The sequence below is a fragment of the Myotis nattereri genome, assembly GCF_964212035.1.
Source record: "Myotis nattereri genome assembly, chromosome: 11".
NCBI classification, from domain to species: Eukaryota; Metazoa; Chordata; class Mammalia; order Chiroptera; family Vespertilionidae; genus Myotis; species Myotis nattereri.
Genome location: NC_138086.1, coordinates 7,280,844 through 7,294,654, shown reverse-complemented (window position 1 = coordinate 7,294,654; position 13,811 = coordinate 7,280,844). Strand labels below are relative to the sequence as shown.

Below are 13,811 nucleotides of genomic sequence, written 5' to 3'. Positions count from 1 at the left end.
GGATAGAGCGTCGGCCTGCAGACTGAAAGGTCCCGGGTTCGATTCCGGTCAAGGGCATGTACCTGGGTTGCGGGCATATCCCCAGCGGGGGATGTGCAGGAGGCAGCTGATTGATGTTTCTCTCTCATCGATGTTTCTAACTCTCTATCTCTCTCCCTTCCTCTCCGTAAAAAAATCAATAAAATATATTTAAAAAAAATGCAAAATAATCATTTCCATTAATATTTACAATGTAAACTAGAATTGTTGTTAAAGTATTAAATTTTACAGTAAAATAGTAATCAAGTCTTCAGATTAATTAAAATTGGCTCAAGAAGTATTAACAAAAATTTTCATTTCATGAAAAAATTGCTTAACATGCAATGAACCTAAAGCAGTCATATTTTTGCGCAAAAAATTAAAATTTAAAGTTATCTAGACTGACATCTAGAAAAATTTTTTATTTATAATGCTAACAGCAAGACACCCATGAAAAACCTATGTGGTGTCAACATAAGCCAAAGGAAATTCATTTAAGCAAAAATAAATAGAACTCCAAATAAAGTTTCCTTTATTAACCTTTGGTGGAGAATACATTTGTATATTTTCAGAAAACAACTCCAAGACGATGTGGATTCCTGCAACAGAGAGGAATTATCAGGAATGCTCCAGCTATGAAGACAAGAGGAAAAACAATCCAAAGATAGAGGCAGCTAACTTGCACAAGCTATTTCCTCATTTAACCCTCTCTAGCTGCAAGCATCTCATACGGGCATGCAAAACCTGAGGCCCCCTATTGCCTTTAGGCCCCCTCCAGCCACAAGGGGTCAACCCCTGGGGCCTCCAACTCAATGCCTTATGGCAAGCAGATGTGACCCATATTCCAAGCTTTGGTAGGCTCAAACATGTACATGTAATCATTGACACTTGCTCTGGAGCCACGTATGCTCAAGTTCACACAGGTGAAAAGACTCGCCACGCAATAGCAACCCTCAAGGAAGCATTTTTAACATTAGGCTTCCCTTGGAAAATTAAAACAGATATTGGCCCCTACTATACTAGCGAGGCTTTTCAGCAATTCCTCATGAAACATAACATCAAGCACGTTACTGGCATACCATACAACCCACAGGGACAAGCCATAGTAGAACAACAAAACAAAGAACTAAAAGCCCGGATTCAAAAAGAAAAAGGAGGGGGAAATACAGGCACGCCCCAACAACTATTACAACAGGCCCTATTAACTCTCAATTATTTTCATTTTGCCCCCGACTGTCTTCCTCCCATTTTCAAACATTGGGGAGGTCTCAGAGACATACCAACACCTCTTGCCTTGGTCCAGTGGAGAGATCCACTAACCAGGGCTTGGAAGGGCCCTGACCCACTCTTAACCCAAGGGAGAGGGTTTGCTTGTGTTTTTCCAGAAGGTGAGAAAAATTCCGCGTGGATTCTTGCCCGTAACATCAAACCCTGCACCACCAGCGATGAGCCGTAGACCACCATCACCATCACCTCCAGTAGAGGAAATGGAGGACCTGACCATAGAGGACAGCCAGCCCCAGCGGCGGAGACGACCAAGACATCGAAAAGCCCACAACATTACCTGGGGAGACATCAAGAATCTACAAGACCAAGCTGCATGCATGGCACCAGAAGGCAATCCGTCAGAAGGGACATTATTCCTATTAATGTGTGCCATCATAACAGTGAACTCTCAGGCGTGAGCACAACATGTATGGGCGGCCATACCTCATCTAGGAGTGCTCATGCCTGTCAGCACCGACAGCCTACAATTCCCCGCTGTCCAAATGTCTAACTGTTCTGTGGACTTACCCTGTGACGGAGCAGAACTGGACTCATTGCCATAGAATGGGACAGTATGGGCTAAGAGCAGTAGCCCTAACCTCCTTAAGTGGACTCTAGATAATGGGACTGCCCCGGGACAAGGGTGGATATACCTAGCACCTCATGCAATAATACCCAAGTAAAGGCCATTGAGTTTAGTTTCTTAAGTGATGCCCTCAGCCGTCTAACTATCTGGTTAAACCCAGCCAACCTCCTCATTTGGGGAATCATGATAGTAGGATTCATCATAGAAATAGTATTATTTTGCTGTTTATACAACATGCTCCTTAAGCTAAGTGCCCAGCAAGCCATGATCATACACATCCAGCAGGTGCTAATAAGAAAACAAGGGGGCAGAAACCGGTTTGGCTCAGTGGATAGAGCATCGGCCTGCGGACTGAAAGGTCCCAGGTTCGATTCCGGTCAAGGGCATGTACCTGGGTTGCGGGCACATCCTCAGTAGGAGATGTGCAGGAGGCAGCTGATCGATGTTTCTCTCTCATCGATGTTTCTAACTCTCTATCTCTCTCCCTTCCTCTCTGTAAAAAATCAATAAAATATATTTTAAAAAAAAAGAAAAGAAGGGGGAGATGTGGGAAGAGCTCAGGAGATTTATCTCAGTGCAGTGGCAGATGCAATGGCGTGAGCACACTCCGCCTATACAAACTTCCTGGGCACACTGGGAAGTGGCAGCGCCCGCCTGAGTAAGCCCCCTAGAGCCCCTACATAGTACCCTGATCTTTCCTACCATTGGTTGCCCTAAGGATGGTGTAAACTTCTGATTGGTCTGGAATGTTATATATGTTGCTGCACTTAATCAATAAACTCAGATCTCTGTCTTGAACAGATCTCCGGAGTCAGGCATGCTTCGTTAGGACTCTGTCGTCCTCACCCCCGCGGGACCCCCTGCCTCACACAGTAGAGATTTTTAAGTTATAGTCAGGGACGTTTTAGGATGGCACCTAACAAAGAAAAGAGAGAAAATCAACAAGAGAATTTGGCAACTTCCAAACATCCATGTGTTACCAGACAGGGACTTGCCCATAATGTGTGACTTGGTGCAGGAAAGAGGATGTTTATTAAAACTGGGGACAGTGAAACCCAGGAAGGGTTTAGGGTAGAAGAAACAATAGGAGAGAACCAAGCTGGGGCTGCTTTGGCTCCCTAGAAATGTTATAGGAAAGAAGTGAGTCAAGGTGGGACTGCTTTAGTTCACTGGGAAGTCAGGGAAAGGGGGGTCTTGTAGACAGGATCAGGGGCTGAGACTGGGTGCAGCTGCCACTGCCCACTGCTCTGCTGGCTGCAAGTCCCTCATGGGGATCCATAGATTTTAGGAACAAATAAAAAGTTCATGCCTGGTACAGGGCATGGGCCTGTGCTAGAGCAAGTTTTTGTCCTGATGACATTTTTCCTTTTTTTTTTCCTAATCAGCTGTCCAGGTGCATTTTTAATATGCTGATGCATCAAGGTAAGTGTATAGGGGAGTTTTGGATTATTCGTTGGTCTGTTTTACTATTTTATTTTATCTTAGTTGTGCCTTGTTTTAATGTGGTTTTTGTGACTTCATCTGCCCTTGGGTTTAGCTGGTATAAATGGCATGAACTGGTTCTTTGTGCTCTACTTCCCAGACCAGAGTGATGTGAGCTATGTATTCTCTGGTTAGGGACTAGACATAAAACATTTGCTCTCAAGTGCCCTTTGTTGGGGAAGATGAGGTCTTGTGATTAACAAGCTGGCTACAAGCCTCCCAAACAGTTAAAATTTCTCATCTCAGTTTCCCCATTCCATTTGTCCAGGAATTTTCCTAGCTTCTTACTATCCTGCCTCACAGGGACCACAGAACATCTTGCTGGAGAAGCCTGCTGCTTCACTAACAAGGTGCACACAGACGTGGACTGAAATAATGTGCATCACCAGTGGTGCTAACACTTGACACATGAAGGATTTCTCATTTGCATTTTTCTAAATTGAGTCTGTTAACTCTTCGTAATATATTATTGCCTGATTATGCCAATTGTGTAACTTCTTCCATTTGTTAGCATGGTGGGTATTGGTGGTGAGTGAGCCGGGAAGATGCTGGTGGTTACTGTCACAGCATAACAAACCATCCTAAAGTCTAGTTGTTTAAACCAACAACACTCTTTATTTTTTCTCATGAATCTGCAATCTGGGCAGGATGCGGGGGGGGGGGGGTGGCCCATCTTTGCTCTTTGCTGCTTCATCTGAGGTGGCTCAGTTGGCAGCTGGAAAATCTGCTTCCATGTTGCCCCACATGCAGGGCTGGCAAGTTGGTTCTGCTGGCAGATGAAAGACCAGCCAGGGGAGTGGGCCAGTGACTTCAAGTTCTCTTCATGTGGCCTCTCAATGGGCAACCTGGGCTTCCTTCCCACATGGTGGCCAAGTGCCAAGTCCACAAACCCTAGGGAGCAAAGAGGCATTTTCCCTATCTCACTTTTGAAGTCACAATCACACAGTAGTTGTCAAAGCAGTCACAAAGCACATTGAATTTCAAGGTAAGGGCCAAACCCTATAATTCAACTGAAAGAAAAACAAACTGATTATAAGAAGAAATGAGTGGGATAGAATATATTGTTGTAGTCATCTTTGGAAAATACAATTAACCACATTAACAAATCATAGTAAATTAAGAAACAAAAATAAAATTTACATTATTTCCAAAACTTATTCCATATTCCTGAAAGTACACTCCAAACTCTTTTGACGATATCTCCAAATATATTTCTTTTAGCTTCTTCCTCAATATTTTTGATTTTTTCCTTATGGATCTCAACATAGATTATTTTTTCCTTCTCAATTTCTTGCTTTGATATTTTCCCCTGCGCACATAGATCTTCAACTAATTTAGTTTCCTTCTGTAATTGACCTTCATAGATTATCTTCAAGGCCTCTACCTGTTGTTTCAGCTTTTTCCCTACCTCCTTGTAGATGGGAGCAGAAAAGTGAGCCCCTCCGTTCTTCTGCACCATTTTCTCTATCAGCTCCACCAGCTCCTGCCGTTGAGCTTCCTTCGCAGCCTCAGCTGCCCTTTGCTCGTTATTGAAGGCACAGCAGCGGTTCCCACACTCCTGGATGATACTTTGCAGGTTGTCTGCCTCCTTTAAAAAGTCAATCAGTTTCTGATCACCCAAACCATCTTTGCGAGTGAACAAGATGATCATGTTCTTCATGGCCTCTTCCCCAAAGATGGCCTTGATCAATGTAACCGTTTTCTGCTCCTCCTCTGTGTAGCGGCCCAGCTGTAGAACCAGGATGATGGCGTGAGGCCCAGGGTAGGAGAGGAGGACACACCTGCTGATTTCCTCACAGGTGGTCATCAGTTTCTCCTTGGTGTCAAAGAGCCCTGGGGTGTCCACAACAAGAAGGTTTCTCCCCTCCCATTGTCCCTCTGCTTTCATACAGTTCTTGGTAACAGCATGGGCAGCAATTTTAGACTCAAATGCATTTTTCCCAAGGATGGAGTTTGCTGTTGCACTTTTTCCATTTCCGGTTTTCCCCACCAGAACAATCCTCAGAGTGTTGTCCTGAAGGCCAGCCATCTTCTCAAGAGGCTCTGAGATGCAGGTACCAACAAGACCTTAAGAAAGGGAATGAGAAGGGTACTTAGGTAAGTGGGGACTATCCCCAAACCTCTTTTCTTTGTTCTTGTCCTCCCTGAAAATTTGTACTGGTGTATTATTCATATGGAAAAAATAATAAAGCAGAGTTTTTCCATAATGGAGTACAAGGTCCAGGTGCTATCACAGAAAAACTCACTTAAACCTCTACAAATCTGATCATCTCGATGTTATGTGAGCTATTCCTGATCATATAAAAAAGAGGGAAATCTTTCAATTCTTTCTCTGAATCAAGTGTGATATTGATCCTAAAGGCTAACAGAGATTTGACCAATAAATAAATCTAGAGGCATGTCTCATTTGGAAATATTTATACCAAAATTTGTTACAACACATCTTATTAATAGATGTAGAAAATTATCTAATGCAGTCAAGACAGTTGACTAAATTCACAACTGATCCATGTTTAAAGCATTTTATACACTGGAATTAATAGATAATTATCTAACATGATTTTATAAACTTAAATTTTTTATGATCACTTTTTCCCTGTAGCTAAAAAAGGGTGGATTATAAAGTTCAAATAGTAGGTTATAAAGTTTTGGGATGAAGAAAAAGTAGGTACTTCTCTAACATTATTTTATACTAGAGGCCCGGTGCACAAAAATTTGTGCACTGGTGGGGGGGGGGGTCCCTCAGCCCGGCCTGTGCCCTCTCGTAGTCTGGGACCCCTCGGGAGATAACAACCTGCTGGCTTAGGCCTGCTCCCGGGTGGCAAAGGGCAGGCCCAATCCCTAGGTGCAGCCCCTGGTTGGGCTCAGAGCAGGGCCGATTGGGGAGTTGGGGTGCCTTCCCCTGTCATGCACAGAGCAGGGCGGATTGGGAGGTTGTGATGCCACCCTCAGTCACACTCAGGGTAGGGCTGATTGGGGGGTTGGGGACTGCCCCCTGTCACACTCAAGGCAGAGTCAGTGGGGAGGTTGCGGCGCCACCCCCTGTCACGCACAGAGCAGGGCCAATCAGGGGGTTGTGGCGCTGCCCCCTGTCATGCACAGAGCAGGGCCCATCAGGGGGGTTGGGGCCCCGTACCCTGTCACTTACAGAGTAGGGCCGATAGGGGAGCTGGGGCACCACCCCCTGTCACACACAGAGCAGGGCGGATCAGGGGGTTGGGGCACCACCTTCTATCACCCACAGAGCAGGGCCGATCAGGGGGTTGGGGTGCTGCCATTGTCACACTCAGGGCAGGGCCGATGGGGAGGTTATGGCTCTACCTCGTCACACACAGAGCAGGGCCGATCAGGGGGTTGGGGCACTGCCCCCATCACACACAGAGCAGGGCCTGTGGGGTGGGGATTGAGGCGCTGCACCCTGTCACACACAGAGCCGCAGGGCGATCATGGGGTTGGGGAGCTCCCCCCTATCAGGCACAGAGCAGGGCTGATCAGGGGGTTGGGGTGCCTTCCCCTGTCACAAACAGAGCAGGGCAGATAGGGAGGTTGTGGCCCCGCCCCCTGTCACACACAGAGCCACAGGGCGATCAGGGGTTTTGGGCACTGCCCCCTGTCACACTGATCCCGGTGCCAGGAGGCCTCTCGGCTCCACTGATCCTGGTGCTGGGAGGCATATTACCCTTTTACTATATAGCATAGAGGCCTGGTGCATGGGTGGGGGCCGGCTGGTTTGCCCTGAAGGATGTCCTGGATCAGGGTGGGGGTCCCCACAGGGGTGCCTGGCCAGCCTGGGTGAGAGGATGATGGCTGTTTGCAGCTGGTCATACACCCTTCAGGGTGGGGGTCCCCACTGGGGTGTCTGGTCAGCCTGGGTGAGAGGATGATGGCTGTTTGCAGCTGGTCATACACCCTTCAGGTTGGGGGTCCCCACTGGGGTGCCTGGCCAGTCTGGGTGAGGAGCTGAGGGCTGTTTTCAGGCTGGCGGGTGACTGAAGCTCCCAACCGCTCCTTTTTTTCTTTTTTTTTTTTAATTCTGGGCCAGCTTTAGCTTTGAGGCTTGGCTCCAGCTCTTAGGCCTCCGCTGCTGAAAGCAGGTTTCTGGCCTTTGTTTACCTTCTGTATTTGAAACAATGTTGTGATCCTGCTGGCTGAAGCCCGAAGGACTAAAGCAGGTTTCTGGGGTTTTGTTTAGCTTCTATATTTGTTACATAGTTGCTTAGAGTTGCAGCTCAGAGGCCTGCAGTGGCAGGCAGGGAACGTTGGAGTCCTCCGTCACTGAAGCAAGCAAGCCTCATGTTAGTTTCAAGCTGCCTGGCTGCCAGCCGCCATCTTGGCTGGCAGTTAATTTGCATATTGCCCTGATTAGCCAATGGGAAGGGTAGTGGTCGTACGCTAATTACCATGTTTCTTTTTTATTAGATAGGAGGATAACTGTAAATTTAAACTTTTATCATCACCATTTTTTTTCCATGCAGGTGAAAAATAGTGTATTATAAAGTTAAATGGTGGATTACAAAGTTCATTTGGATGAAGAAAAAAGAAAGTTATTCAGCACTATCAAGAAAATGAAAAAGGAGGAAGGACTAGCTTTACCAGGAGTCAAGCATTTGTAGTTTCTACAATTACAGAAGTGTGATTTTGTAATACGAATAGAGAGAACAGTGAATCACAAACAAAAAATTCAGAAAGAGACCAAATTAATCATATATTATTCATTTATATTCAATTCAATGACACTATGTTACAGTTAGATTCAATATAGCAGCATACCACATCAAAGAGGCCAAAGATGTAACTTTGGGGTAACTGTATAACCCTACAGAAAAAAGATAAAATTGCATCCATTGCCTCATATCATTCAAATTGCAAGCAGATGAGAAGTTTAAATGTAAAAAAAAAAAAATGCATGTAAATAAAAGAAAAAACACACATGGTGACTTATTTGTAATCTGGAGGTAAGGAAAATATTTCTAAGATTTGAAATAGAGCAAGGAAAAAGATGAATAAGTGTGATTACATAAAAATATTACAGATAATGTGGGACAAAAGACATGTTTGAAAAATTAAAACAAAAATTTAAAAGTAGGTACAGTAATATTTTTCAGCTTACAACAAAGGGGGTAAATGTTTCTGTTAGATACAGACAATTAAAAAGTACAGAAACCTGCCAAAACCGGTTTTGCTCAGTGGATAGAGCGTCGGCCTGCGGACTGAAAGGTCCCGGGTTCGATTCCGGTCAGGGGCATGCACCTGGGTTGCGGGCACATCCCCGGTGGAAGATGTGCAGGAGGCAGCTGATCGATGTTTCTCTCTCATCGATGTTTCTAACTCTCTATCTCTCTCCCTTCCTCTCTGTGAAAAATCAATAAAATATATTAAAAAAAAAAAAGTACAGAAACCAAATAACAGCAACTTGGTAGAATATGAAGATGGGAATAAACATTCAGAGAAAAATGAATTTAAATGTACCTTGAATATATAAAAATACATTAACATACACTCAGAGAAAAATAAATCAAAACACAAAAAATAAATTCACTAAAAATATTAATTAACTTACACCTCTATTTCTGAGGTGAGATACTATTTGACACCTCCAGGTCTGGCAAAAGTCTAAATGTTTGCTAGCATAATCTGTTGGCAAAGTTATGAGGGAAGCAGGTCCTCTCCTGCATGGCTGGTGAGAATGGAAAAACAGTCCAAATCCTACAGAAGGGAAGTCAGCACTGTCCTGCAAAAGTACATATGCATTTTCTCATTAATTGCCAATTCCCCATTTTAATATTTATCCCTTAACTACACTGACAAAAATGACACATCAGGCTATTTATTGCATCATTATTTGTATTAGCAAAACACCAAAAACCTGTCAAATGGCCATCAGTAGGGACTGGTTGAATTATCTAAGGTATATTCGCACAGTGAAGGACTATCCAACTGTGAAAGTAATGTGTCTCTCTATACAAGCATGGAGAGGTCCCCAGGATACATCATTAAGTGGAAAAAAGAAAGTGAAGAAAATAATGTGGAGTTGACCTATCATTTCTCTAATTAGGAGGATATGCACTACATATATAAAATATAACACATATCTTTTTCATATATATCAAAAGGCAATGGCAGGATACTCTGAAAACTAAATCAACAAAAGTTTACTTACATGGGGATGGGAGAAGCAGGGTGGAGGGGACAGGGACAGAATCTGGAAACTGGGTTTCTTGGTTACACTAAGATTTCATAGATTTTATCTTGAAACCATGTAGGTAACTTACATAATTATACAAAAAAATATATTTTAAATACTAAAACCAAAATCAAATGGCAAACAAATCTAATTGTATATTGTGGGGTGGATGAACCATATAAGGAATTGGTCCAAGAGACTTAAAAAAGCAATAATTTCATTGTCCATCTTTAGTGGTATTAACTTAAGTTTTTTAAAAAAAATAACCCGAAAAACATTGCTTTCAAAAATCCTATTCGTGTGTGCGCGCGCGTGTGTGTGGGTGTGTGTGTGTGTGTGTGTGTGTGTGTGTGTGTGTATGAATGTGCAATTTGAAGTCCATTGAAAAGGAATAGAGATAATAATGAGCCCGGTGACAATGACCACCCTTAGTGCCTAGAGTGTGGTTTCCAAATGCCATTTCCCACCAAAAAATTAGGGTTTTATAAATAAACTACTGATTCTAGGAATAGGCAGAAAAAATGCTTCAGTTGAGCCTTCACTCTCTTGACAACAAGAAAGCCAGGATGCTCTCAAAAATCACTGGGATCTCATGGAAAGGACTTAAGAGCCAACCTCAAGAGAATGCAACTGGACATGGATGGGGCAATGTGAGCATCGATAATTACACCAATGAATCAAAATATATCAGATATCTTAAAATACATGAGTTCATAACAAGGCCTCCTACTTATAATAGTCAATCACTCCCTTGGAAGTGTGCTAGGAAAGAATCTTCTTTTTATCAACATTGGCAAATAAAGGGAAAGAATTGAGCATGTATCTTGTCTTTCAGATACAACTGTACTTCTTGGAAATGAGAGAATGCTTGGAGGGAACTTTCTTTTTATAAGATTTTTTCCATCTAATACAGCAGTTCTCAACCTGTGGGTTGCAACCCCTTTGGCGGTCAAACAACCCTTTCACAGGAGTTGCCTGCCTGCATATCAGATATTTACATTACGATTAATAACAGTAGCAACATTACAGTTATGAAGTAGCAACGAAAATAATTTTATGGTTGGGTCACAACATGAGGAACTGTATTTAAAGGGCCAGAAGGTTGAGAACCACTGGTCTAATAACTAAGGGAAGAATGATAGGATTTGATATCATCACTGTTAGGTTTGATCTAGTAATTGAATCACTACCCCTCCCCCCGGGAACTGGCTTTTCAGGCTATTTCACTATGGACATTCCCTTTGCTGAGACCATATTTCACTTGAGTTGACCACGTTCCATTATCTCCCTTCTGGGTATGAATAAAGAAGTCTCCGCCCAGAAAAAGCCCACCAAAACTCCTTTAAAAGCCTCTGACTCCAATCACTGGGGGCTGGAGCCATCCAGGCTCAGCCACCTCCTGTGAAGATGATTGAATAAATTCATAATCCCTCACCACTCTGGCCTGGTGTGTTCCTCTTCAGGGACCTAACAATCCCTTCTGACCCTTAATGAAATTTAGGCCATCATTAATGTCGATTACTGTCAAAGAATGAGAGACAACCAAACATTATGTTCTTCTGAGGGAAGTTTACAGCTGAACCTATGATGTATTCCCACCAAATAATCAAACCTGAGTCAGATCAAGCCTCTCCTCAAATATAAGTTCCCACAAAACACTGGAACTAGAAAAGCAGGTGAAATGACACCGTGAGAATGTTAATCAACAAAATGTAAACTGTCTGGTTCTTTTGGGAAAAAGACATCCTCCTTCTTACACAGAGAAATTTTCCAGAAAGAAACAGGGAAGGTGAGAAAGCTATATATTAAATTAAACGTCAGAGAAACCAAACATTTTCAATTTATGAATCTTAATTGGATACAACATCAAACAGTTTTTTAAATTATGACACAATCAGGGAAATCTGAAGGCAACTGGGAACTTTGTAAAAAATTCTATTTGCCTTTTGAAGTCTGATTATGGTCATATTTTTAAATGGTTACAAAGATTTACTGATAAAATGAAACAGTGATATTTGCTTCAAAATAATGCGGGGTGGCTGGGGAGTAGTGAGTATATAGATGAAACAAGATTGGCATCACTTAATAATTGTGGAAGCTTGGTCTAGGTACATGGAAGTAAGTTCCTTGTATTGCTCATTTATCTTTGAGTAAATTAACATTTTTCAACTATAAAAAAATTGATATGTGTGTAATACAATCACTGATGACACTACCAAACATGCTGATAATTTTTTGTACATTATCTCACCTACTCCCCCATAATAACCTGCAAAAAGCTAATTTTATTATTTTAACTTTTAAAATAAAGACACTGATGTGCCTTGAAATGCTGAGACACTTGCCCAAGGTCACAGTGCTAACAGGTACTGAGCAGAGCAGGCATCAAATTCAAAGTCTGTCTGACTACCACCTTCCTCCTAACCACGGCACACAACGGCCTCCTCTCAGTGTTTCTCAGACCCAGGCTTCTAATATTACATTGAATCAGAGCTAGATCAAGAGAGGCCAGGGAAGAGGTCCACACTCTTTCCTGGAGGGTTTCAGATCATTGTTCATGCAGAATAGCCAACCTCTACCCATGACACCCTGTCCTCACCTCACATGTCACAGTGCTCAGGTCAGAGCTTCTCTCTGCTAAATGATGGAAAGGATTCTGCAAACTGCAGTGCGGATTTCCTCTGGCCTTAGTGATGTGGGCAAGCCCTAGAGCAGCCGTGGGCAAACTACGGCCCGCGGGCCGGATCCAGCCCATTTGGAATGAATAAAACTAAAAATAAAAAAATAGACCGTACCCTTTTATGTAATGATGTTTACTTTGAATTTATATTAGTTCACACAAACACTCCATCCATGCTTTTGTTCCGGCCCTCCGGTCCAGTTTAAGAACCCATTGTGGTCCTCGAGTCAAAAAGTTTGCCCACCCCTGCCCTAGAGTCACCACACTCTCCGGAATCCTGCTTCATTTTCAGTAAAAGGAAGGAGTTAGACAGGTCAGTCTCTAAATTGCCTGCAAGCTCTGAAGACCTGCCTTGGGGACACTCATTTCCTGTCCAGGGAAAAGGAGGGCTTGTCAGGCAGCCCTCAGTGTGTATCAGAGCAGCAAATGCATGAAGGTGCGCCAGTCAGCACAAATGTGTCCTGTTCAATATGAGACATGTAACATTGTGCTAATAAAGCTCCTGACTCCCTCCGCCCCCCCTCCTACAGCATGCCCCCTGACAATATTCCCCTCTGCTTCCTCTGTGCTTCTGGCACAGTACCTGGTCCTTCCTGGGCCCAGAACCCACACCATGTACGCTCCATGGACCTACTTCCCCAACAACTCTAATCCTTCGGCTTGCTTCTCAGCCAGACTCACCTTCTTTTCAACCAGTTGATGAGTTCTCAAATTTTCTCCAAAGACACTCTTCCAGCTGGTGCTTTTGTTTTAACTGTGAAGAAAAAGTGTTCACACCCTCTTAAACCACTGAGCCAGGAAGCTCAGATTGGGTGGAGCCAGTGGAGGAACTGTTTGCCTTTAAAGAGACAGTAATATTTCCCCTAAATTGGTGGGTGTTTCAATTTTGCCAACTTGAAACCATTTCCTCCCTGGGCTTGCTCCTGTACCAAAATTACCAAAGCTAATGCATATTTGGTGTTTTGGGTTATGGTAGTGGATCCAAAGGCCCTTAATAAATGACATAAATCTTGCCCTAAAAGGCCAGGCACAGTGTCTATCACCTTCCCTGGTGCAGAGAGAGACTGCGGGGTCATTCTGGAAAAAGAAAGTTGGACATGGGACTGGGTTTACCATCGGATCTCGCTAGTGATGGTGCAATATGGGTTTTGAGTCTACTCTTTTAGGAGCATCTCAATTTACTCATTCAGAAATTGACAAAACTCAGGTACAAAGCCAAAGAAGTATAAACCATTGAGAGCCAAGGGGAAACAAGGAAGGAGAGGCCTGGGAAAAGTCTCCTAATGATCACACTCTCTCTGCGTTTGTTTGTTTGTTTGTTTGCTTTTTCATGTGGTTCTTGCAGGGTTAAAAGTCTACATTGCATGACATATAAAGATGCACCCAGGGAGTAGGTGCAACCTTCTCTCACTGCCTTCCTACCTTCTCCCTCTCCAGGCCCAGACTGAGGCAGCTTATTTTAGATTTACCAGTGGATGAATCCAAAAGGATCTAGAAATTGTTTCCAGGTGAGAGGCAGACTGTTGAATCTCTCATGGTTGACTAGATGTTCTAGTTCTCTGTTGCATCACCACAAATATATTAAATTTTGATTA

At 43.3% G+C, this 13,811-nt stretch overlaps 1 protein-coding gene across 1 annotated transcript; it reads right to left on the bottom strand.

The window, feature by feature from the left end:
- Positions 1 to 3,319: 3,319 nt before the first annotated feature.
- Positions 3,320 to 12,975, bottom strand: LOC308527386 (GTPase IMAP family member 7-like). Its single transcript, XM_081102707.1, has 3 exons — positions 12,898 to 12,975; positions 4,761 to 5,419; positions 3,320 to 4,243 (listed from the first exon to the last, which is right to left on the bottom strand). Exons 2-3 carry the CDS (start codon positions 5,379 to 5,381, stop codon positions 4,163 to 4,165), a joined length of 702 nt encoding a protein of 233 aa, XP_080958833.1. The 5' UTR covers positions 5,382 to 5,419; positions 12,898 to 12,975; the 3' UTR covers positions 3,320 to 4,162.
- Positions 12,976 to 13,811: the final 836 nt, after the last annotated feature.

Bases quoted from the DNA above. Each gene is read 5' to 3' on its own strand.
- LOC308527386 (XM_081102707.1), bottom strand. From the start codon at position 5,381: ATGGCTGGCCTTCAGGACAACACTCTGAGGATTGTTCTGGTGGGGAAA. The intron at 4,244-4,760 runs GTAGGGAAAAAG...TTTGCTCCCTAG, and splicing joins CTGCTCCCATCTACAAGGAG to GGTTTGTGGACTTGGCACTT.